Source organism: Hipposideros armiger, unplaced genomic scaffold (genome assembly GCF_001890085.2).
Source record: "Hipposideros armiger isolate ML-2016 unplaced genomic scaffold, ASM189008v1 scaffold_25, whole genome shotgun sequence".
Classification (NCBI taxonomy): domain Eukaryota; kingdom Metazoa; phylum Chordata; class Mammalia; order Chiroptera; family Hipposideridae; genus Hipposideros; species Hipposideros armiger.
The window spans coordinates 4,009,064-4,035,621 of NW_017731375.1; the positions used below are offsets into that span (position 1 = coordinate 4,009,064).

At 47.1% G+C, this 26,558-nt stretch overlaps 2 protein-coding genes across 2 annotated transcripts in view; one reads left to right on the forward strand and one right to left on the reverse strand.

Moving 5' to 3' along the window:
• Window positions 1–6,885, reverse strand: part of INSYN2B (inhibitory synaptic factor family member 2B) — a 124,590-nt gene extending 117,705 nt beyond the window's left edge. The window contains exon 1 of the mRNA XM_019635976.1: window positions 6,676–6,885. The gene's annotated coding sequence lies outside the window, so the exon portion shown is untranslated. The remainder of the gene's footprint in view (window positions 1–6,675) is intronic.
• DOCK2 (dedicator of cytokinesis 2) overlaps window positions 1–26,558 on the forward strand; it is a 398,948-nt gene that overhangs the window by 302,450 nt on the left and 69,940 nt on the right. The window contains exons 25-28 of the mRNA XM_019635935.1: window positions 9,067–9,165; window positions 11,222–11,316; window positions 22,984–23,062; window positions 23,839–23,888. Coding sequence (XP_019491480.1) covers window positions 9,067–9,165; window positions 11,222–11,316; window positions 22,984–23,062; window positions 23,839–23,888 — 323 coding nt within the window. The remainder of the gene's footprint in view (window positions 1–9,066; window positions 9,166–11,221; window positions 11,317–22,983; window positions 23,063–23,838; window positions 23,889–26,558) is intronic.

Below are 26,558 nucleotides of genomic sequence, written 5' to 3' on the forward strand. Positions count from 1 at the left end.
TTTGCTTCTCAGTGCATGGTTTGGAGCCAGCACTCAATAAATAGTGGTGAATGAATGAATGAGTGAAAGCAGAGACCATCTGTACTAATGGGCTGTGTGACCTTTAGCCGATTGCTTAACTGCTCTGAGCCCCAGTTTCTGCATCCATATTATGCGGCTAGCAAGAATGTCTACCTAGTAGGATTGTTGCAAGGATTAAATGAGACAAAATGTAGAAAGCGCTTAACACATTGCCTGACAGATAATATGTACTCAATCAATGTTAGCTATTATTATTTATTATTATTATTATTATCATCATCATTCCAGTGTCACACTCTTACTTTGTCCTTTCCACAGCCCTGTGAGGATAAATACACATAACCATCCCCACTGAGCAGATGAGACAGTTGAGGCTCAGAGGTGTCAGGCACCTCGCCTGCCCAAGGTCACAGTGAAGTTGGGCCTCTTTCCNGGCTTTTCGAGTGCCTCTAGTGTGCCAGGCTCCACACGAGACCTGCCTTCTCCTCAATCCTCACAACAGCCCTATAGCCAGCAAGCACTGTTATCCCTGTTTCAGAGATGAGAGAACTGGGGCTCAGAGAGGTAAAGCAGCTCGTCCAAAGCTCCAGAGCAGGTCGAAGAGAGCTGGGACTTGATCCCAGGACTTGGGATGCCCTGTCCAGGGCCTTCCAGGAAAGCTGCTTCTATGGGAAACCAGATATACTTCCCAGTATGTGGTGGTGGTGCCTCACACCAAACCCTTCATGATCTTTAAAGTCCCAAGCAATGGAGGGGTTATCCTTGCTGAGTCTGAGAGCATAGTCATTAAGAAGGCTGGTCTCACCAATGTAGCTGTGTGTCTACCCGTATCATTTGGTCTATCTGCCTATAATCTACCAAGTTAGCTCCATCCCTCCACCCATCCATCCATCTATCCATCCACCCACCCACCCATCCATCCTTGTGTCTCTATATAGGCACAAGGAATGTCTAGAATGTTTCTTAGTATTTTAGAGGCTTATTGAATTGAATATCCTTAATATTCAAGGTTAGATAGGGGGCATGGTAAAGTGAAATTTGCAATTTTCCTTTCGTCATGTACTTTGAAGTATTGCTTAATTTCATATTAATAAGACTATGTCATGTTTATAAAACAATAAGGTCTGTTTATTTTTTTCTAATGAAAACAACAACATCCTGGAAGCAAGCTGATCTAGGCAAGTCATGTCAGCTCTCTGCTCCTTGGTTTTCTCATCTGTAAAGCACACATGTCTTTACCGACTTTGGCTGAGTGTCGGGAGGGATAAAAGAGAAGGAGCACCTACAGCCCTCGGCCCATAGTAACTGCTCCCTGACTGGTTGCTGTTGTGACCGTCAGCGTACTTTCTTAGCTCAGCATCTGACGCATCCATGTTCAACTAACATTAGCTTCTCCTCCTTCCATTTCCTTTCTTCCCTTGCCACGACCCTATAAAAAGTCCTACTGATGGATAAATAGAGGACTTGGTACGCTCCCCAACACACACTTAGCCCTTTAAATGGTAGTTACTGTTGCTGTCCTTTAGCCCACCGTGCCTCCTGCCTGAGATGAAACATCTTTCTGTGACACCTTTTCCTGTCGAAGGCTGACCTTGGTGTCATATGTAACCTGGATGCGAGTGTTTGCAGGAGAAGGTGAGGGACTGCTCAGGAGTCTCACCCAGAGCCCACCTCCCAGCGGTGCCCCTGGCTCTGATTTTCCCCAGGGAGGTGTGAGCTAAGGACAGCATCGTATTGTCCAGACTTTTCTGCACAGCCGTTCCTGAGGCATTCAGTGCGAAGCTTGGAAGACCATCATCGGTGTTTGTGCCAAGAATAAATCCTGGTTTCTCAAACTCCTCTCTTTGCAATTACATTTGTGAACTTCCCCACCCACACCTCCACGGATGTAAATAGAAACATTTATAAAAATCATCTTCTGTTCAGTTAAAAACTGGGGTGTCCTGAATGATAGCCCCTCTCCTGGCGGGCAGGCTTCTCAGGTCCCATGGACTTGAATGGCTTTAACCAGAGACTGGGAGCGGCCAGAGAAGGCCCCCCTTCATTCAGCTCTGACGACAGAGCTTGACGACAAAGGGGATCCATGTAAAACTAGGGTCCGCATCCACGCCTACAGGAGGGCCAGAGTCTGCTATCAATTACCATTTAGGGAGAAACACTTTGCTAAGGAGGGGTGACGCCGGCACAGATGAGGAAGAGGCAACATTAAAAACANGGCAAACTAGGATGAGTTGGTCACACTGGAATGAGGCCAGGCCTCAGCAACCTGGCAAAAACATGTCGACCCCCTCCCCCCAACCCCCACCCACTTCCGGGGGCAGCTCTTGGTGCTGCCATATGGGAATTCAGAATCGTATCTCCCGATCTTCCCAATATCCAAGACTCTGAAAACCCAGAATTTTATGCAATGACTTCTGGTGTTTAAATGTTGACAAAAAAAGTCAAATGTTTTGAAAACCGTGCCGGCCAAACAAAGCATTTCTGTGGGTTGCGTGAGGCCTGCGGGCTGCCTGAATGAGCATCTCTGGGCAAATTGACGTAAGCAGAGCCTTCCACATCCCCCCTCTTCCTGCCCCGAGGCCCCTTACACGCACTTTCAGACAATTTTCATTATGCAGAGAGACTTCAGTGATCCATCGTTTGGTTTTTAATTTGACGTCCTTAACCAGGTTTGGATGCTGGGCACAGAATGTAATAGATCAAAGCAGGGATGAGTAGTGGTAACAGATACACCCATTCCATTTTTTTTGAAAGATGGAATTAGTGTTCAATGGCTTGTTCTCCCCCCAATCTGGAAACGTACTACGTGGTGGGGAAGATAAAGAAGAACATGCATCTCAAACATAAGCCTGAGCGATTAGTTGAGGTCTGTTTATTCTGGGTATCAGGACAGCCACCTGGCTGAAATAGGCTCGGGAAAGAACCATCGTTTTGTCTGTGGGGAACCGGAAGGCCCCGGGGCCAGTGTGTGGAGGCAGCAGAGAACCGTGGAGTTTTAACACCGTGGTCAGAATGGTTGGGCTGGGCTATCAGCTCACTTTCAGAGCCAGCGTGACTGAGGGGACACTACCTAATGTCTCTGGCCCACGGTTTCCCCATTTGTGCTGCTAAGAGGCTGGCATGCAAGGACTCCTAAGAACCGCTCTTCCCATCAGCTCCCTAATTCAAAGCTTTAACTTTGATTAGACTTTTGCCAGGATGTCTTCAGGCCCGCCAGGGTGAAAGAGTCGGCAAGGGTTTGAAAGAACAAATCAGTCCAGACAATTGTGACATCTTTTTTTCTTTTCTAGATGGAATGAGTAGATATGGGCCATAGTAAGTTGATCTGATGTCTGGGCGCCACCAAGCCAGCACACTGGATGGCTTTTTTTTTTTTTCATTGTGTCGGTTGATTTTTCTTTAATTGAGTGCAGATCAGAGCGTGGTGATGGGAGCTGGGTGTAGGAAGAATGTGTCAAAGGCAGGGGCCCTGTGACCAGCGAGCCTTCTGCTCCATGAGAGGGGAGGGTAGAGCAGGTGGGGGAGGACCTGATTCATGCCAGGCTGCAGTGTCACCTTTATTAACGATGACGGGGAGAGAGAGAGTCAGCAGGCAGCTAATGCAGACTGCAGCGGATGGGAATTGGAAGGTGTTGTCACCATTCCAAAGGACAGGGAAGTGAAAGTGGGACAAATGGGAATTTAAGAGGAGGGAGGTGAGCAGAGGNAAGGTGACAACCTGCACCGTCCCTGTACTGGAGGAGGATCCCAGGAACACAGTGTGCCCCTCCACCAGCTGGAGACTTGGAGACTCAAATGAGACCTGGGGGGGCCTCGGGGGAGCATCGTCCGACATAAAAAGGACAGGGAAGGTTTCTTCCAATCTTGAAATGATAGCCTAAGAAAGATGATGCTTATAAGGAACGTGTAAGGGCTTTAAATTCCAAAATGAAATATGTAACCCCATTATAGTGAGAGCATAATTGGTGGCTTAATTCAATGCAATAAACATTCATTGTCTTAATCGTAACATAATGTCAGTTGTGTTGAATGCTTCATTTTAAAGATATAAGGGGCTACAAATATGTACAGTCATTCTTTTTTGGGAGGGCTGACCTGACTCAGAGTTGAAGAGCCCAAATCTTTATCTGTTTCTGTGTAGCTTTACCTTATAAGCATTGATAACTTAGCCATATGACATGCCTATACTCTTAATTGTAACCACTTACTGAGCACTTATTCTGTGAGCAGTATTGCATTATCTACTTAAGGAATGTGATCACGTTTAATCTACCTATCACCCCCATCAAGTCAGTATTACTTACAGGGGCCTAACAGCTAGCACCTCAGGATCCTGGATGCAAATTCAGCTGTGGGTGACTCCAAGTCACCACCCTCAGAGTAGAAAGAACTGGCTCATTTTATCGGTGAAGACCAGAAAAGGAAAGCAACCAGCCCTGGGGCACACAGGAAGCAAGTGTCAGGACTGGAGCTGAGACCAGGGTCTCCTAACTCTGGGCTTGTTTTCTACTCTATCCGTGCGACATGAGGCCAGAAAGAATGGCCAGGACTCCAAAAGCCATTCCCCTTCCCACTCAGGCTAAAGCCATTATACAGAGAGGAGATAACCTTCCACTACAGACCAGGCGTTAGTCCAATTCCCTAAGGAAACCATTTAATTATGTAGAAGAGAGCCCTTTACCAATCTGTGCATCCCCTGTAAACTGACCCAAATGAGCTCAGGCCACTTAGATACCTTCTCAATCTGTGCCCTATTTACTCTTCCACCTGAGACCATATAGCCATTCACTGAGCAAATATTTGTTAAGTACCTACTGTGCACCAGGCACTATATTGTAGATGAAGAGATAAGAAGAGAGGAGAACCCTAACCCAGCCTCTGNCGGGCCACCCTGAGGACCACAGCCCCCCAGGACCCCCGCTAATTAATATTAACCACACAATATCAGGCTTTTCTTTTGCTCTCTGGCCACCACACAGTGAAGAGACCCTGACTGTTTTTCTCCGGAGCCTCAGCTCTCTCCCAGGTGTGCAAGACCTCCCTGCATCCTGACGGGCTGAATTAATTAAGAGGATTGATGGTCGTGGATGGCTGGAGAGGCTTTTCTGAGGCAAATAAGCTCAGGGCGTTAAGTACCCCTCATCAGCCGAGTCTCTCTATGATCGCACTTTTTCTCCACGTTTGACCTACTTTCAAACCGTGTCTCCTCATGCTGTGATTCATTAGCTACATTTTAAACCACCCCGAACGGAGCCGAGGTGACTCTGCCTGGTTTGTGCCAGCATCTCCAATACAATTTCTCTCCAGATTTGAATATTCAGGCCCCCCCACCCTGCATCCCCCCACCCCAGTATTCTGTTTTAAGAAGAAATTTCCCGCCTGGCATGTTGCTTGGGGATGGATGAGTGGCTGCCTCTCGCCTTGGTAGTAAATATGTGTCTGCTGCAAAATTTCTGCCGGGGCTAGAGAAAGGGGGGTTCTCACTAGCCTGGTCAGCAGGGGATCCCTCCACCCCACTGTCCCCCATGCAGTATTCAGGCTTTTCCACGTTGCTGACAGGGCTGGGAGTTGGAGCTCCTACACTATAAAGTTTGAGCCATGTCACCATTAGGAGTACCTGAGTTCCTGGGCAAACGCAGCCTGATCAGCACGCCGGCCGTCATTCCTCTATCTCTTCCCAAACATTTAAAACATGGTGGCTGTGGAAGGTCTCAAACTTGTGAAAAGGGGGACAGGGGCAGGAAGCACCGAGGCGTTTTGCCATGGAGAGGGTAATACTGAAAAAGGGATGCATGGCAGAGAAGCATCATGCCATTCTATCGTTCTATCATTGTGTGACAAAGAGGTCTTGCTTTTTTTTTTTTTAGTTTAAATGACGGGAGGAGCCTTTTCTAAATCTGAACCTGCTGCTGGTGTCTCATGCCATTCTACAAATCAATCAGTCACATTGGTGTGATTTCTGACAGATTTAATACCAAGGTGGGCTAGACACCATAGCACCATAGCAGATAAAAAGGGGGTGCTTCCAGACGGAAGTAGAACACTGTCATTTTTCATTAGCAGCCAAAGGCAGGTAACTTGTCCAAACTTCAGTTACATCGCGCTGCAAACCGTACTGAGAGGCACTCAGCTGGGTTTGTCTGTGTGGTAGATAGACCGGGAAATGAACAAGCCGGTAAAAAGTAATCTTGACTGATCGGCGAACTGTAACACCCTGAGCCAGTCCTGATAAAATGATAGCGGTTTCTTTATAAAATGGTCACTCTCTCTAGGAGGGGACTGGAACCCCGTCTCCCTTTTATTGTCTTTTAAAATGAAGCATGGAAGTTTCCCTAAACAAGGCGTCAGACAGCACTGCCTTTTCAAGGTAATTCCAGGCGACCTGAGCTCTGAGGTTTGTTTTCCGCTTTTTCCCCCCTTCAAATTCAAATCAAGCCACTGCAAATAACAAACATTCAGTCTCGATGCATTTGGGGTAGCCTGCAGCTCTGACAATGGTAGATTTTCCACCACACACCACCACACACACAAGCTCACAATCCCAGGACTCCTTTAAGCCAAAGCTTTCAAAGTAAACTATTGTCCAAGAGACGATAGCATTTTCTCTTACAGGATCATGGATCACAAAAAAGAAAACCTACCCAAATCTCTTACCTTGAAGCAGGGGAATTACCTGCAGAGAGGGTCCTTCCTTTCCTTGCAACATGAGCCAGGCTTTGGCCAGCAGCAGAATTACTCCAAAAGAAGGAATAATGAGTCCTTTATGTTGTAATTTTCACTGTTTATATGCAAGAAGTGTAGTGGGTCTGCTCACGTAGGAATAAATAAAAAGCCGAACAAACTGCTCGGCAGCTACCATGTGAAGAGAAAAGACCTCTAGTGGCCACAGGCTGAATTCTTTGAGGAAGGAAGAGATGGAGGGAGTAGAGGAAATACACAACGTGTTCTCTCTCTCTCTCTCTCTCTCTCTCTCTCTCTCTCTCTCTCTCTCTCACACACACACACACACACACACACACACACACACACACCCTCAGACTCTAAGATTTCTCCTTTCTTGCATCCAGGCCAGAGGAATAAACAATAAAAGCCTGTTTCTTGGTGTAAGTGGAGCCCTGTTAAGTTAGCAGTGGCGTTGGTGCTCTGGTCTGAAGGGGCCTGATTATGTCACAAACTCAGCCCCACCCCCAGGGGCCTGGGCAGGAGAGCGGGTTTGACCCCCTGGATCTTCCACGCCATTTGCCCCAGTGCAGAGGCTCAAGGTCCCCATCACCACAGTGTCAGGGCTGCTGCTCCCAGCTTTGTGCCCTGCCAGCCCCGCATGGTTTCTGCACACGTATAATGTGCGTGATGGTCATCGGCGGGCAGGGCTGGCCCCCTGGATGTGCGGCCTGGCTTGGCGCTCAGAGGGCCCTGCGTCTTCTGTCGTGAAGTTCTGAATAATTTTTGACAAGGACTCTGCATTTCCGTTTCCTTCTGAGCCCCCTGATGACACAGCTGGTCCTGCTGGCAGGAAAGCACAGGGCTCCTAACATCCTCATCGGGAAGAACCTAGAGGCAAATGAGAATTCCTCCTCATCTCTGGGAGTGACTTTTGGGAATGTGAACTTGAGGAACATTCAATTCCCAAGAGATTCCCTGTGGTGGAATGCGGAAGGGGCTTCCTGGGGACATCGCGGCTGTTCCTCCACCACTAACTAAACTATAAACCTGTAACCTGGGAGAATATTTTTATTTCACATTTGTTATATTTTTCTAACAAAGGAAGTTGGTATTATATTTTGGGTTATGTGTGTGTGTGTGTGTGTGTGTGTGTGTTGTTATTATTGTTTTTTAACAAAGACAGCAGTTTGTGATACCAAACCTGTTTTCTCCGTTCAAGCATAATAAATAAATACTCCCAGGCCCCGCCTCTCTGGTGTGCGTTATGTCCGACACCCTTTAGCAGTGGGGTTCCCTGGAGACTCTTGCATCACACCAAGCAGACCGTCTTCCACAGCCTGTCCTTGACCTGGCCTAGTGGGGCTTCCTTCGGCCAAGACGGCAGCCCCAGTGGAAGCTTCTGGAAACAGCCTTGAGTGGACTTGTGGTCACCCCTTCCCTTACCAGATTCCCAGAGCAGACCTCCCTAAGTGCTGCCGGCAGACACTAGCCCAAACAGGAAACTCACCCCAGTACAGACTCGTAGAATGTGGGAGGGAAAACGTAGGAAAGGGGCTGGTGATGGCTTCTGATGTGCGACCGGATATGGTGTTTGCTCTTCTGATTCCACGCATCTTCCCGGACCCACCTGGTCTGCACGTCCTTGCGTGGATTCCCCTCCTGTCTGAATCCCTCTGGCACCTGGTCTGCTCCACAGATCAAGGGCCTTCGCCTTTGCCTCATGGATGTTAGTCTTACTTTCCTAACGAGATCATGAGCTCCCAAAGAGCGACGACCTCCCCCTCTCGTTTCTTTTTTCCTCCTCGGCCCTTAGCGAGTGCGGTCCCTGGTAGCTGCCGGCTTCTTGTGGTGGTCCAAGCACGGCCCCAGTAGAGAGCTTCAGGGCACTGAAGGCTCTAGAGGAGCTCTTGGGTCCTTCCAATATACCTCTGGGGGCAGGTACACGTGGGTGATCGCCCCACTTTACAGACGACACAACCGGGGCTTAGACATGTACAAGCATGTACAAGAAAATCAAGCTGTCTTCAGGGTCTTGATTGAGGCTGGGTCTCCTGACACTAGTGGTGTGCTCTTTTCCCAGTGTACAGGTGGCTGGAGAGGGAACGGATCGGGCCTTGGGTCCTGGATCTGGAGCCCCTATTACAGTCCCAGGCACATAATAGGTGTTCAGTAAATGCTTCTCGGATGAATGAGCTGATGAGTGAGCCAAAAGGAGGAACCCCCTCTTAGGGAGCTTTCTTATGCTGATCTGGTGAGGAGATACTCTCCATCCCTGGGGGGCCTTTTTATACTTGTCTGGGGTCTAAAGTCAAGGAAATGCAGAAGATGAGTCTCATGGCCCTCCCTTCACGATTTCATAGCATTTTTCTTTATTTCTTGCAGAGTCACTTTGTGGCATGTATGACAGCCATCTTGAACCAGATGGGCGACCAGCACTACTCCTTCTATATTGAGACCTTTCAGACCAGCTCTGAACTTGTGGTGAGTCTATAGGATGCTGGGGGGAGGGGGTGGCAGCATGGGGGAGACATGTCACACTCTTTGTTCTCAAGAGTTCAGGGCAAGAAGGGCTCCACCGTGGACCGTGAGTACGTGTGTGTCTCAGTTTACAGACATGACCGTGTGAGTCCCTATTTCTCATTCCCACGTAGGCCGTACGTATCTTCTGGAGCGTGTCTTCAGTCCACGTCAGGCTGAGACCTGACTGTCTAGTACAGACGTGGTTTAACAAATATTTGTTGATGAATGATGGACATTCTGGACCTTAAGGGCATGGATGCTGGAGTCACGCTGGGTTGGGTTTGAATCCAGGACTCGTCACCAGCTAGCTGTGTGACCACTGACAGGCTAACCTCTCTTAAGCCTCAGTTTTCACATCTGTAAAGTGGGGATACTGCTGTTTATGTCACAGGGTTGTAAAGAGGTGAACTGAGAGCACAGTCGTTCTTACATATGAAACGCCCAGTAGGAGATAGCTAGTAGGACGTTATGATACCAAACGTGTGGAGAGAGCTGGCCTTTGAGTCCCTTTCTTCATCTAGCCTCTCAGGGCTCATTTGCTACAGGCCTGTCCAGCTGTGGCTTGTGGCCTGAAGGTCCGTATTGCTGCAGCAGATGGCTTCATCCACCTAGAGCCCCGCCTGGGCTGTCCACCTGCTTGCCCAGGGCCACAGAGCTAGCATGGGGCAGAGGTGGGGTCCGAACCTCCATTCTAACCCTATCTCCAGGCCACGTCTTCTCATTCAGAAGCCGTCTGTGAGCCAGGGGCCTTCTCCATCCCCGTAGGGAGGGAACGGGCCTGTGATGATACCCACACTTCCCCAGATGACATTAGGATGGATAATAATACTGTCAGCAACAGCATGGAGCACTGAACACTTACAATGGGCCAGGTTCTGCGGAAGCATCTCAGGGACAGTGAGCACTTAACCCTCACAGTGACCCTCTGAGGTGGATGCCACCCCCATTCTGCTAAAGCAGAAACTGGGACTTAATGCATTGAGGTAATTTTCCCCAGAAGCAAAGATGGCTGGAAAAGAACCAATCTTATCTCTAAAATTTTGCAATTTCGCATGAAGCAGTGATTTTCAAATTGTATTCCCCCCAGCCTTACTATCCTCTACCATAAACACACACACGCACACACATGCACACACACACACATATTTCAACCACAGCTCTCCTGCATTTATGTTTTATATACTAGGTTCCAGGTAAGATTTTCTTTGAACAAAGAATTCTGCTGTTAAAATAATTTGAAAACCGCTGGCTTAAGGAAAGAGCTCTGAGCGGGTTTCCTATGGATTTAAAATTTTACCTGAAGCACACAGGGAAAGACGGTATGACTTCATGTCTTCCAGCGCAGAAGGGTCCCAAGTGGCAGTGGTCCTGGTTTCTTCTCCTTGGCTGTGTCTTGAATTTGTGTCCTCCAAAGATGGAGAACCAGTTTGGTCCACTGCACAATCTGATGGGCTGCACTGAGGTCCACTTTGAACCTCTTCAGAGCAGAGGAACAGAGTCCCCCGTGGTCTTTCCTCTAATCAGCCCAGGAATGTTTCTGTGACACGTGAATTAGCTGTGTTTACAGTACTGCTAATTAGATGCTTATTTTAATAGTAGTTTGTTTGCTCGATGACCTGAGATGCTTTCATATCGTGTATGTTATTTCCTTCTTAAATACGTATTTGGGAAGATGATTATAAAATTGCCACATCAATGAATATGTTTACTTCTTTACTCCCAAAGACAGCATTAACAGTGCTTTGAGAGTGTCATCGCATTTCATATTCATGTCCCACTTAGGTTTGTGAAACAGTCTCCCAAATACCAGCTTTCAGCCTTCATTTAAAAATCCACCTCCACTGGTTTCAATGGATGGACTCAATGAAAGGCTGTGTCCTTTCCCTTTCTGCTCCTCCAAAAAATTGTAAAGAAATAATAGAAACGGCCAACAAGCTCTTGGCATTTTTCAGTCTGTCCCTATAAAATAGGATGACAAGTGTGGTTTTTTTGTTTTGTTTTGTTTTGACTATTTCAGGACTTCTTGATGGAGACATTCATCATGTTCAAGGACCTCATTGGGAAAAATGTGTATCCAGGAGACTGGATGGCCATGAGCATGGTTCAGAACAGGTGAGTGGCGCCGGCTTCCTGACAGCCATGTCCCCCCAGCAGTCACGTAGGTAGAGATAAGGTGGGGATAGTTTCTCCGTGGTGAAAATAAATCGAAGTGTCAGAGCTCCTCTTTCTATTTTTAAATCCCAGGAAACTCCTTACCAGCCTTTCTTTTTTCTTAAAGTTTTTACTCAAATCCCCGGAAACTCTTCACCAATCTTTCTTTTTTCTTAAATTTTTTACTCCCTATGACCTTTTTGTATACCATTCTTTAAATACCAGTTAACATATCATCTTTTGGGTGAAGCCTTCCCTAAACTCTTTGAGACAGGAGAGGTTAAGATCAGTCTTATTAAAATTATTTTAATTCTTTTTCAAAATAGAAAATAGAATATATTCTGTGACATATGGCAAAATAAATGTAGGATTAAACAGCTTTGAACAGATTTCTGTGCTGCAGGACTTCTCAGAGCCTTGAATATGCTAATGTGATTCTCTAAATTAAGGATTTAGGAGACAGTGTTTCACAGATTAATTGGCCCGTGGAACCATTTGATGTGCATATATGTATGTCTCTGTGTGTATCTATAATACCTATTAGCATCTCATAGAATACCAGTGTCACTCAAGTATAACTCAGATCACACATGGCCCAGCACATTAGATTAAAAAAAAATTATAGTAATTATAAGCAATTTCAGCCTTTAATGCTTTCTCTCAAATAGTATTATTTCAAGCAAATTAAATTCAAATCATAACACTCAGCAATATTTTATAACATCGCCTTTCTCCATTCCTCTCAGTGTTTCTCAGATCTCATGGCTTACCCAAGTCTCTCTCAGGACCTTATTCTCAATTCCTATCCACAGACTCCTTGAAAACTGGGTCTTCCTGGCTCCTCTCTTTCCTGTCTCTCTCACTTTCCTTTGGCTTCTTGTATTTGTCTTAAGCGTTTCCCATGGGAAGCCCTTCGCTCTACATGAGCTAGAAGTATTTTTCTGTCCGCTGATTACCCTTGTTCTAGATCTCAAAAGCCAAGAATTGGCTGGCAAAGACAGAAATACCCGCAGAGAATAGAAGAAGGGTAAAAACTGAAGANTGCACACACAAATACTGAGGCTGGGAACACAGTGTGGACAGCTGTCAAAGGTGATTAGAATATGACCTGGATAAGTGAGCTGGGGGAATTAGGACAGATTCTGTGTGGCCTGGTGGTCGAGTTTAAAGGAGCAAGAAGGAAGCGTGGAAAAACTAACGTTGAAAGTGGGCCAGACGATGCAGAGAATTGCACCCTGTGCTAAGAGGTTTGGGTTTTTCTCGAATAGTCAGTGGGATCCATTGAAGATTTTAAGCAGGAGCGAGAGTTGGTCCCATTCCATTTTAGTAAGGTCGCGTGCTGCCTGCAGTATGGCGATGAGAGGGGGCAGCGCTGGAGGCCAGGGATCCCTTAGGACACTGTTGCAATAATCCAGGTCGCAAGGATGGTAGCTTCAATCAGGGCAGAGAAACGAACACATTCAAGACAAATTTCTAAATCTCCAGGGCTCGATGATTTATGGAATGCAAGAGGAGAGAGAGAGGGAGAGAGAGAGAGATCAGAAACAAGGACTGGCTGGATTATTGTCTTGAGCAGGTGGGTGGCTCTGAGAAGGAGCACACGGGGAGGAGGAAGACGCGTCCGGGAGGGAAGGATGCTTTTGGCATGTTTATTACGAGCTGCCTGCAGGGTGTCCCGGGGGAATGTCCAGCAGGAAATGGGACACCTGGAACGCTCTTTATTTACCAGAAAGGATCCTAAAACTGTCAGCACTTGGCGTGTAATCTTATGGTCTTATGAAAAATGACCAAAAGGATGGCAGCTTGATCCCAATCATGGATGCGTAATATGGCTCAGGGAGATCAGCTAAGCAGAGGCCCTGCGGGCCCTGGGGCAGCTGAGGAGACTTTTCTTCTTTGAAACCACCGCTAATAACACAGGCCTCAGTCTCTGATGCGAGTTCACTCACTTGCTCGCTCATTTGGGAAACCTTTTATTGAGCCCTTTCCATGTGCGGGATGTGGGATAAGGTCCTTGCAGCTAAGTGTCTCCAGGGCTGGTGGACCACAGACCCCATGGGCATACGATTATGATTCCGTGTTACTGGCAGGAGAGCCGCATGTCAGTGCTCAGATGTTCTTACACTTTGGGATGCAAAATATTGCCGTGGAGTAGGTGTGGACACTGTGGGATGCCATTCCAATTTCCTCTTGGTGAACTGTGCAAAGCACACCTGCAGAGAGACTGAGCCTTCGAGTTTAGTGTCATTATTTTCATATTTTTCAATGCTATCACAGCTCTGACTCTCTTGAGTCCTTAGGAAGGCCACCTTTAGAGTCTCCTCACTCGCTGTGTTCATGGTGATGAGTGCAGTGGAAGAAGAAAGGGTTGAGTGTTACTGGAGCAGAGGGAGGAAGTGCCCAGCTCTGACTGGCAGAAGAGTGTTAGGTGAATCACAGAAGGCTTCCTGGAGGAGGGACTGGCACATCTTTAAAAATGAATTGGGCTCTGTGGTGCATAANGCCACTATCTGGAGGCCTAAGAGTCTAGCCATGTGACATGATAAACACAGTTGCCTGCAGCACTCTTGGGGCCAGCTTTAGGGGCCGGTAAAGGGGAAGAGAGGTTTGTCAAGGCAGAAAGAAGTATCTGTCTGTGTATCAGAGCTCACGGTAGGAGGAAGAACATCAGCCCAGCAACGGAATGTCAGAATGGACTAACCTCGCCCTGATTCTCCCTGTTTCTGCCACACAGATGGGAGACTGGCTTTTGCAGTGATTAAAGTGTTGGTGGGAAATTAGGCCCAGACCAGGTTGTGGATCAGAGGCAGGTCCCTCCCCAGCCCTCGTGTCAGGGTCAGCTTCCTCAGCCCCTGCACCCTAAAGATTCCAGTGCTTGGTTGAGTGCCCTGGGGTCGCAATCTTGAAATTCTTAATAATTTTTCAACAAGGAGACTCACATTTTCACTGCACTGAGCTCAGCAGTGCGTGGCTAGCTGGTCACCGCGTATGTCGCTGCTCAGTCACCTTGTGCTATGGCGGTAGCCAGCTCCTGAGCTGTGTGCCAGCTGCTCAGCGATGCCTGGGGCCCCTGCCAAATTACATGATCCACCCTGTACTTCAGATACTTTCAACTATTCACTGTTACCTACCATTTTATACACCGATGACTTTGCAGAAATGGTGACTCTAGGCTACACTCAACATTAAAAGCACCCTTCAAATTCTTGACCGTGTGATTTCTCCTCTGTGGGTCCTTCTGGGACTCTGTCATGGTAGGAGAATGTGTTTCTTCTCTGTTTCCATATGTGCCCCGATGATAACACTTACTCCACTGTACTCTAGTTATCTCTTCATATGACAGTTGCTGCCTCCAGAGAATGGGCTTCTTGAGGGCCAGCACCATGTCCAGTTTATTTCTGTGTTTCCAGCTCCTGGCACAGAGCCTGACATTCATAAATGTGTATGATGAGTCTCTGTGTATCCGGTGGGTAATTATGGACTAGGACTTTTAAATAAATCGAATTCAAATCTGCCTAAACAAAAAGAGAATTTATTGGCTCAGACAACTGAAAGATCCCAGCGTTACGGCTTCAGGCATGGATGGGTCCAGGAGCTCAGACAGTGCTGTAGGGAATCTGTGTCTCCACCTCTGCCCTCTTCTCTGTTGACTTCCTCCTCAGGCAGATGCTCTCTTTGTAGTGAGGAAGATGGGCTCTAGAAGTCCCAGATATAGGCCTTGCTTGATTAGTGACCCCAATGGAACGAAAAAGCCTCATCTTCAATCGGTGCAGCAAAAGTCCCAGGCTGATCTTCAAAAGTCTGGCTTGAGCTGCAGGCCCATCAGAAACCTCCATGGCCAGGAGAATGAAATATGCTATTGGGTTCTCAGAAAAGTCATGACGCATTTTTGCAACGAAAAACATAGAATACATCATGACTTTTCCGACAACCCAATATTTCATAAGGCTTGGTTCACATGAGACTGGGAGGCTATGGTTAGCTCTACCCAACACAAAAGAGGAGCTGGGGGAATCATTGTTCAGAGGAGAGTCTTATCAGTGTGCAGACGTCTGATGCAGTGTCAGGGGGACGCGAGCCCAGAGAGGCTGGAGCCCCAGCAGGCCAGCCCCCACTTCTGAGTAATCCACAGTTATCCTGGAGGAAACCTGTGGAAGAGCTTTGGAGAAATGTCCCCTCCTGAAGTCCTAGCTAGCTATATATGGACTTTAGTTTCTTGGGGGTACAGGCCCCCAGAGAGGATATAATAATCCTTGTTCCTTAGTTCTGCCACCTTCTTCTTCTTGGAAAGTCATTTCATCTCTCAGAATCTCCTTAGCACAGTGCTGGTACCTCAGAAGAGCTTGCTGAATGGAAACCCCACCATCTCCAGGTGCAGACAACAAACTTAGTCTTGGACTAGAGAAGCATGTGCCTGACGTCGACCAGCAAAGATGAATATTTTTCTCCTTGCAGCCATATAGATTAGTTAACAGATTCCTTCATCTTCAGGCCACAGTGATCCCTTACTGCATTTATAGAGCACTTGAAGTCTTCTTACTGTTTTTGCATCTCGTGTAACGTTATAATAGCTAATATGTGCTAAGTACCTATCTCCACCTCTGCTGTAAATGTTTTACACGTATTTGCTTATTTCATCTTCCCAGCAACTTTATGATGTAGAACTATTATAATCCACCTTTCATCTATGAGGAAACTGAGGCACAGAATAGATGAGTAACTCACTCAGTGTTGCACTGCTAATAAGAAACAGGCCATGCAATCAGAGCCCATGGTCTTAGCCCTACCAGACCTGAGGCCCTGAACCTAACTGTCCCCTGTACCTGGGCTGCTGAGCATTAAAGAGAAAAAACCAGCATGATACAGAAAAATGTTAGTTACATGCAAACAAGTGGTTAGAATAAGATGGAACTTGGAGACATTGTAGAAAATAGGAGTGCTTTTCCATGCATACAACACAGATATGATTAGATAAGATATGATTAGAAATTACTGAAAAATTGGTACCGCGGTCTGGTTAATCTATACTCCTTTATCTGGTAAAATAGTGAGGCTTATATTATCAAGTGCATTGTGCACATGTGTCTACTGCGTATGTATTGGCTCAGATAGCCAAAAGAGGCCCAGAGAGGTAACTTGCCAAAGGTCATGCATCTTGTTAGTGAAAGATTTCAACGTAAATTGGACAAACAGATCATGTGCCAGGTCAGTATTCCCCAGAGCTCCATTTTCAAACATATGGCAGCTTGAGTGCCATTCATTCATGTGGCCAAGGCAAACTTCATATGTTGGTTAGTCTGTACAGTACAGTTTTTTTCCTTCCTTCCTTCCTTCCTTCCTTCCTTCCTTCCTGCCTTCCTTCCTGCCTGCCTGCCTCCCTCCCTCCGTTCTCCCTCCCTTCCTTCCTTCCGTATTATCTACATATTGTTATAATTTATCTGTTTTCGTAATTTCCCTGTTATCACTTATGATTTATGTATGTATGTATTCATCGTTTATAATTCATCTGCTTGTTGGAAGAGGGAATGGCATTTTCCAGCTTTGAGTGTCTCCTCAGCTGGGTGCTGTTTGTGTATGCAGGCATAGTGACATGTCACTGCGAGAAATACCGCCTGGTAGAGCATTTTTCTTTTTGGTAAGAGGCAGTATTCAATAAGATCTATTTATGTGACATGGTTAATTTTTAAATGATCAAGTTCTTTATAATATTGTAAATTAACAAAATTATGCCTAGGAACCTCTTTTTTCTTCTATCTGCACCTGGATTAGAAAATCCAGCATTTGGGGGGTGGAGGGTTTGGGGATTTATACAAACACAAAAGCTTCTCTAAATGGAATCAACCAACCCATATTTATAGAGTATCCTGGACACCCAGGACTCTAGGGAGTGGAAAGACCCCTTTTACTCCTTTGTCCCAGGAGGCAGGGGGTTTACAGTCTAGTTGGTGAGACAGTACCTATGCCCAGGGAGCTATGACCAAGTGCTGCAGCCACTGTAGTGAGTTCAGAGCACAGAGAATGCCCAGAGAAGTGAGGATTCACAGCTACTAGGGTTCACATCCTGCCTCCACCATAGTGGTCATGTGACCTTGGGCAAAGTTGTGTAATCACGCTGACTCAGTTTTTCTCACTGTTCATTGGGGCTAATAATAGTACCTATCACAAAGGATTTTTGTGAGGATCAAAGTGAAATGAAATAATATATATAAAGTAGTTAGAACTGAGTTTGACATATAGCAAGCATTTCATAAGTGTTAGCTATTATTTTTATTTTCCCATTCCTATGGTCTGGGAGTACCCAAAATATTTCACAGACAAGACAGATCTGGGCTGGATCTTGTCTACCTTGACCGTGACATAGTTCAAGGTCTGACATTGTCTTAAGCACACAGTAGGCCCCTAGTTAGGAGATCCTAGCAGGTGACCCTAGGAAGCTGAGCAGGGCCACACCCAGCAGTGCTATGGCGGCTCCCTCAGCGTGCGGACNTTTTTTTCCCCACTAACATGAGAAGCAATGCTCGATCCAAAAGGGTTCATTAATGTGAACCCTTGGAGTCAGCTTTTTAAACAGTTATCTCTGAGTTCAGCCTCATAGGAGTTTTTTCATCATTGGGATCAGCTTCATAAAAGCCAGAGCATGATGATTCTGCCAGTTCTCACTGTTAAGAGATGAATAGTCCTCTGTTTATAGAAATAAAGAGCAAGGACTTTGGGTCACTTCCTTTAGTTCCCAAGACCTTGTCAGCAGAGCTGGCCTGAAGGCAACCCACCAGGCAGGTGCCTTTGTGGTAGCCTATCACCTTTGAACCTTTGAGGTTCAAAGCCCTCAGCCTGGCATGCAAGGCCCTTCCGGTCTGCCCCCTCCCAATATCTCTCCTGATCTCCCTCTGTAAACTTCTTCTGTATCAAAACACTTTGCTCATTTCCACCTCTGCCTCTTTCCTCACCCTGTTCCATTTACAAAGGTGGGATAGCAATTTCTCAGCCTATGGACTAACCCTCCCCCTGCCTTGCCTGCAGCAGACATCACTAATCGATCACTACTCTCTTTCCTGCTGGGCCAGGACTTGCCCTTAGAATCATTCCCCACGTAGCTCCTGAGGCAGTTACTACCAACCCATCAAATTANGCCCCTCCATTTCTGCATCCGGCCCCAGGACTTGGGCTGTGGTGCATTGAGGCTTGCTCGGGAGACAAAACAGAGAGATTCCTGGTTGCCTCCAGTACCGAGGGTTTGCTCTGCCCCACCACGGGCAGCCAGACCAGGGGCTGCAGTGAGGCTGCTTGGGGAGCGGTTTTTAGGATTCCAGCCTCAAGGTTTGCTCTCTTTCTGCTAGCTTCTTCCCACTCAGCGGACTCTCTTGCATATGACTTCTGCTTCCCCACAGAATCGTCTGCTCATGGCTTCCACTCAGGGTCCAGGTTCACTGCACCCTCCCTGGTTTTCTTGCTTTTGGGCTGCCTAAAGGGATTTGATCTACTCCTCTCCGGGGCTGGGTGCCCCCATTGGGTACCCAGAAGGTCACCCATAGACTGCTGGCCCCCCGTGGCAGACTGCCTGCGTCGAGTGTTGGCCCTGCACCCACTCAGTCGCTGTGGGCAGGGCAGCAGGATGATAGGATCAGTGTGGAGGGGCTCTGTGCATGGTGGGCGCACGTTCGAGCATGCCCAGTGCCAAAGACCATGCAGGCTGGCCTCCAGGGAGCCCGTGTATCTTTCTGGTTAATTGCAAAGGCTTCAGAGGAAGACAGACCTGAGATTGGGCCTGGACCCTGCTGACTTTTAGGTGTGGATGTGGGGAACGTGTTTGATCTTTCCAATGCCCAGTCTCTTCTTCTGTTAAGTGGATGTAGCCATAGCACCCACCTCCGTTTGTGGAATTGAATACTATCTGCAGAGCACTTAGCACAGGGCACATGAAAGATAACCATGATACTTCCGTCATTGCTATTGTTACTACAGTGGGCTCCCAACTTGCGTTGAACAGAATTACGGAGATTTTCTTTTGGCCAAAGCAGCGTGGTGCTTGAATACCGATGTTCTTAACATAGCATATCTCTGTTTAAATCCGGGTTCCACATGTACAGGCTGGGTTTTTGGGAAGCTTACTCACGTCTCTAAAATGGAAACAATATCTAACTCAGGAATTAGTGTGAGAATTAAAAAAGAGAAAAAGAAGGAACCCATGCAAAGTACTGAGCACGGAGCCTGGCACATTCCCGGTTCTGTGGCTGGGATTATTATCAACCTTATAGAGCCTGCTACACTTCACAGATGGGAAGCAGGGAGAGTTAGGTTGAGATATAATGATGAACTTTGTCAGTGGTTCAAGTTCGTTGTTGAAAGTAACAGCAAGAGTTGAATGTGTCTTCATTCATCATATTAGTGCTAGGCTTCAAGGATGATTATTTTCTTAAAAACGAAGAAAAAGTAGAAGACAAAAGACCTACTTTTCCAAACTCAAACATGGGAAACCAAACTTAAATGATATGTTGATTCCCAGAGGTGGCTGCAGAAAGACCCAGAGAGAGAGAGAGAGAGAGGAAACTTGATTTGCTGCCCCCAGCCTCCATCTGCCACCAGTTTCCACCATCAGCCCAGGGGGCTGATCAATTTCTGGTTGTGGCACTGGCCTTTGAGAGCTGGAGACAGGTTTGGGCCAACAATCAAAATAATGATTGTTACTGAAACTACTGATTGGTTTGTTGCTACTGAGAATTGCAAAATGCCTCGTGCTGGTATCATATTAGAGTGTCCAAAACCAAAATGTTTACACATACTATGACAGCCACTCAATGCATTTCCGTCTGGGAATCAGATACAAATCTTTAAGGAAAAAGATACAGATGTTTCTTCAAACGCATATTAGCACATGACAGAAGAGCAAAACCAAAGAAATCTCGCCTTCTGGCAGCCTGACAGGGTGGCAGATTTTTGTGGGACTTTTATTTCCTGTCTGCACATGGTCCTGCCTGCCGCAGACAGGCTGCTGGCTGCCCCTTGTCCTCTGACTGTTCATTTCGCTGGCAGCCCCTGCCTTTGGAAGAAAAATGAAGCAGCCCAGGGGGGCCTGAAGTGGCTGCCATGTTACTGTTGTCATCACGTATCAAGCACTGTGCTCAGCACTTACCATGCATTCACCATTAAACGCTGCAGTGACCCTAGGAAAGGGGTAACATTGCGGCTATTTCACAAGCAAGGAAACAAGACGTCAAAGGTGATAGGAACACATCCCAAACCTACACAGAGGGGAAGTGGCAAAGCCAGAAATCACATCCAAGTGTGTGTGTGTGTGTGTGTGTGTGTGTGTGTGTGTGTGTACGTACAAACCTTGTGATTCCAATAGTACTAGGATGCATTGCCTTCATAGTTCAACCTTTAAGTGTTTAATGAACAAGGAGTCTGGAGTTTCTTACAAGCAATGTCTGATATAGCAGATGCTATAGGTACCTTACCTACTCAATGTACTTGCAGCTTTCGTGGACATTTCCCATGCATCCTGAAAGCTTCCTACTTCTTTCATTCTCTGGGCTTTCTCGGGCTGCAGGAGAGCACTCAGCCTCCTGCAGGGCAGGCCAGAAGTGCTAGGGACTTAATGTCCGTGTAAGAGCAACTTCCAGCCAGTGAGGGGCTGGTATTAATGCATAAGTAGCCCAGTTTTCTCACTCCCTAGGAGGGGACACATGTGATGCAGGTGTGTTCTATACAGTCTCTCAGAGGTTCCTCAGCAGAACTGAGTCCCAATTATTACCCAAAGCAATAACCTTTAAATAAACACTTCCTTTACTGGCTTCCTGTTGAATCTCAGGTAGGCCAAATAGGCATTTTTTCTGGACCAGCCACTCAATAGAGAAATTCTTGATTGCCCATTGTTAATCAAAAATTAGAGGCAAAAGTACAGGTAAGAGCTGGCCACTGCCCTCTAAGGTTTTACAAATTCACACATGCTCACACACAGTGGAGATTTGGTCACAGTTGGGAAGTGACTGCAAACACCCAGGAGACAAATGATGGTGGATGGGAAGTAGCAAATTCTGGATATGTTTTGAAAGTAATGTTAAGAGGTTTTGCTGCCCAGCCAGGGGTAGGATGTGAGAGAAAGGAAAGTCAAGGATGCTACCAAGTTTTCCCCCCACTCCCTTCAACAGTGGGAGAGATGGGGCTGTCCTTAATTGGGTGGGGAGACTCCAGGAAGGGCAGGTAATGGGTGTTGAGTTTTGACGTGTCTTGTTTGAGATGCCTATTAGCCATCCAAGTGAGGATATGGAGCAGAGGGCTGGAATGTAAGCTAGAGCTCAGGGAGAGGCCAGGGATGGAGACATATAAACTTGGGGGTCAAAAGCATGTAGATTGGAGAATAGATGAGGTCATGGTGGGAGCCTGTGATTTCAAGGAAAGTACAGTCTAGTGGAGGAGACACATTACTGAGTCAGACAAATAAATCATCCTAGACCATGATGAATGCTGGGAAAGAAAGCTGCAATGAATATCCTTTGGGGGACACAGAGATTCAGCAGACCCTGCCCTAAAAGAGATTGGAAGGAGAGTGGAACCCTGTACAAAGGAAGGACACGGCTACGTACTCAGAAAGCAACCAGCAGACAGGATAATAGTGAGAACTGCACCTAGAGGAGAAGATTGGAGTCCACTCATGGAGGGCACGGAGTGTCAAGGGGGAGAGTGTGGACTCATCCTGTGAACAGTGGGGAGCCGGTGAAGTGGGTGATTGCCGTGACTGGATCTGTCCTGTAGGGCCAGGGGCTCTTGAGGTTGAAGGGGCGACAGACAGGAGGCTGCAAACTGAGCCAGTAGGGCTTGGCAGGAGGAAGGAGAGGAAAAGACGGACGGGAAGACAGAAGAAACACAATTTGACAACAGGCACCAAAATGTTAAATGTGCACAACATTGGATCAGTATTCCCACTTGAGGGAGAAGAGATGTAGATAGGAGGTGCGTGGTGGACAGAGAAGAGTGATCGCTAAACCCTGCTCATAATAAAACAGCTGCGCAACAGCAGAACGGGCCATCAATAAAAGTCTCATTAAATAAACTGTGATGCACCCACCCGTACAATGGAATGCTTTCCAGTGTGAAAGGGATGATATATCTGAGTTCATTGGCACGAAAGGAGCACAGACTGTATCATTGAGTACAAAAAACAGGCTGTGAACCAGCATTTATCGCTTAACCCCATTTATCAAAATGGTATCTGTGAAATACTGTTTGTGCGTATTGTCTAGGGAGATCATTGAAATTCTTCAAAATGGCAGTGATGGTGAGTGGTCTCTAGATGGTAGGAGTTGGTGTGGTTTTTTTGTGTGTGTATTTGTTTAGGGAAGGGGCAGTTTCTCTATCTTTATGGATGGCCTGAATTTTCTGCCCTAAGCATGTAATCGTTTAAGCAAAATCATTCAAATTTTCTAAAGTCAAACAGATGGTCTTTGAGTCTTGAAAGGCAAACATGGCCCCATGTCTGCAATGCAAGTGGGAGTTAAGGTGTGGTCCGCTGACCTCTCCCTTGAGTGTTTGGGACCCTCCCTGAGGGACCGCTAGCCTGGGGCAGGTGGGAGGGCGGGGATGCCTGAGGCAACATTCTCACAGGGTTCGGTACCTTCTCTCCTCTTCCAGGGTCTTCCTGAGAGCTATCAACAAGTTTGCAGAAATCATGAACCAGAAGTTCCTGGAACACACGAACTTTGAGTTCCAGGTGAGTATGAGGCACACTGGGTGGCTCAGGTGCCCAGGCAGGGCCGCTCTGGCATCTTGGGCTGATTCTCCATCAGACGGGCCTCCAAGTGCGCGTGCACACACGTATGCTCGCATCTCTGGGAGGTGTGGGCAGGGAGGGAAGTACTCAGGGATTGGAACCGGCCCTCGACTAGTCGTTAACAGAGCAGCATATGCAAATATGACTGCATAATAGATTTTGTGCTAGACAGCAGACTCGTGTTCACTCATGGGTGCCTCCTTCTCAAAATAGATCACACTTTCTTACTTTTTTATTCACTGGAGCCTTAGAAAAGCAGCCACTCATAGACACTGCAAAACAAAGCTCTCAGGTACATCTCTGTGACTTCCTGATACCTCCAGAAGTCACCTAGTGCTCAGACAAGACATGGGGCCTCGGTGAGACATGCGTCCTCAAAGCATTTCTCTGGGGCAAATAGAATGACGCTTCTGCTCAAGATCCAGGCAAGAAGAACCAACTCTCCAAAGCCCTGCGAAAAAGTCCAGGTTGCTACCTTTGGCTGGAATTGTGAGAGAAGGCCCCCAAGCTCCCCTCTCCCCCTCTGGGAAAGTCCCTGATCCCCAGGATTTCTTTCAGTGCAAGCTGAGGGAGTAGCGAATGAACTGGGGCGATGGTGTTTTCTGCCTGGGCTTCAGTCCCTGCCTGGGCCTGGGCCTGGGCCTCTGACCAAGCTGAACCGCCTCAGTTGACTCATCTGTAAAATGGCCACAGTTCTTCCCCTTTGTGCTTCATAGGGTTTTCCCGAGCTGGAATGTGCCAAGGTGCTGGCTGGAGGAATTCTCCTGTAAGGTCCCACCAGTTTCTTTGCAAATACTTCTTCCTCGGAGAGGCTTCCCCTGCCTGACTCCTGTCTGAGGGTCCCCCACCAGCCTCAGGGCCATTACATAGCACCACTTAGCCTGTTGTAGTCTCCGTAAAGCATGAAATCTTTTCTTATTGGCCCACCGCACATTTTCTCTCTTTCCTCCAGTAGAACGTAAGCTGCATGAGTGCCAAGACTGTCTCACAGAGACTCTGCTCTGTGCGGGGCACACAGTAGGTCTCCTTGGGAAGGTGATGCCTGGGCTAAGAAGCCCTGTGAGATCCACTCTGCTGGAGAGCGCCCGCCAATAAGTATTTAATACACATTATCTTTGAATAAGATTCTCGGCCACTACCTTGCATTCAAATCAGGCAATTGAACTATAACGATAACGATGAGAAAAGAGTAGCTGCCATTTTTTGATGGCCGATGCGTGTGCATCCCATGAGAAGCATTCTGCGGGCATTATCTTTCTCAGGCCTTACAGTTGCTGGTACTAGTACCTTCCTGCTGGAAGGATGCAGGAGCTAAGACTCCAAGGCGATGAGTGGATGGCCTGAAGTCACACGGCGTGGCAGTGCAGAGCTGGAACTAAAGCACCGTGGGAGCTGGCACAAAGCCCACGGATGCCCCTTCCACATGCCTGAGGTGGCGCTTCACTCCGCATTGGCTTCACTGCCCGGTGGGATCTGGGTTATAAATATTTGACACAGAAACCAAACATGTCACTTTGGCTGTTTGAATTGGTAGAAGTGTTTGATCCCCTTCTAACGTGGCCCGGATGCCCGCGGGCTGTGGTTCCAAGTACGCTCAGGGGAGCTAATAAAGCCATTGCTCTTTGGAGGGGCAGCTGGGAATGACACACCTAGGGGCCAGTGGCAGGGCAGTGTTTGGGCCATAAAACTGCTGAGTGGTTTGTTCATCTTCTCTGTGGGCATCGGCAGTTACATTCTGGGACCTGGTTTCCTGACTGGCTCTCCCCCGTGGTCCTACGAGGTACTCTCCAAGAGAAGCTTAGCGTCAGTCCTACAGGCCATTCTTCTAGGTTTTCTCCTGTTTTCCCGAAAGCAAATCTGTATCTGAGAGATGCCAGAGAGGTAGGCGTTTTACTCATTGAATGTTCAAGCTCACAAGCTGTGTGACTTTAGGCAAATTACTTGACCTCTCTGTACCTCAGTTTTCTCCACATCAAATTAGGACACTATTAGTAGCAATCTCATGGGATTGTTGAAAGGATTAAGTGAATTAATTCACATAAAGTTCTTGGAGCAGTGCCAGGAACATAATAGCTATTTAATAAATTTTAGTTCATTGTAATCATACTCATTGTTACCATTTTGATGATGATAATGGTCCTAAATGTGTCATGTCTGGGAACTCATAAGTCAGTCCTTGGTAAACAGGAAGTAGGGAGGCATCTTTCTGGCCATCACAACATTGCCTAGGGCTGTGATACCCACAAGATTTTGTAAAACCGGGAAAGTAGCCAACATCACAAAATGAAATGTCCCTTTTTCTAATGAGACTTCCATAGATATTTATTGAAAGGCACTCAAGAACAGGATCATTTTTCAACCTTATCTGTGTTCTCCTCGCCCCGTGTTCTCCTCACCCCAAGCGAGAATGGATTTGTTCTCTGTACCCTGCCTGGAACACACCTTGTTTCCTTCTTACGGTTTCGTTAATTATGCGTTTAATATCAGCGGAACAGCATCCATCAGTGAGCACAGCTGGCCCTGACAGCCGCTGTCCAGGGGAGGGGCAGGTGCCATGGCATTATCCCTAATGTCTTTTCCGGAACTGTGGCTTTATGAGTCATTCACAGGGCAAAAAAGCAAGGAGCTCTGTGGTGCCACTCTGTAGGGGACAAGACCTGGAAATTACAAAAATGATGTTTTCTGCTTGGGGCTAAAATCATTTGCATGTCCAGGCCCTACTCAGGGTGCCGCGCCCTGGCATTCACATCCATTTGCATGGTCAGGGAAGACCAAGAGAGGGTTTGCAATTCAATTCGGCAAGGATTTCTTGTTTAAGAGCAATTTTCATGGGCCAGGCCATTGCAACATGCTTTGAGAGATTCAGAAGCACAGCAGAACACAGCCCTACCCTCAAGGATCCTGGAGTCTTGATAGTAGGCTATAAATCCATCTTCTAGCAGCCAAGCTTTTGAAGAAGTCGATTAACCTTTCTTAGGCATCTACTGAGGACATTTTGATTCTCCTCATAACCCTGTCAGGTTGGGATATACCCATTTTACTGGTGAATAAACTGAGCTTCAGAAAAGTGGTTGACTTCCCTGTTAAAAGACATCTAACTACTCATTGGGTCTGCTGGGATTCAGGCTTATTCGCGAAGCCCAAGCTTCCTCCACTCTTCTGTACTGTGCCTTTCAAATCTAGGAGACAGCTCTATTTTGCTCCAGAAACACTGTCTGCCCTTGTTAGCTCTTGCTGGCCCTGGGATAGAGAGCTCTATGATGATTGGCTGTAGGATTAGACTCTCCATGTTGGAAACTCTGATTGGCCCAGGATGCAATGGTTCTACCTCGGATGTGTTCTTTGGCTCCAGGAAAATTGTTTCTGCCTCAGGCAGCTGTATGATTGCTGCTAAGATCATTGTCTCTACTTGGGAGGCTCTAATTGGCTCTGTGTG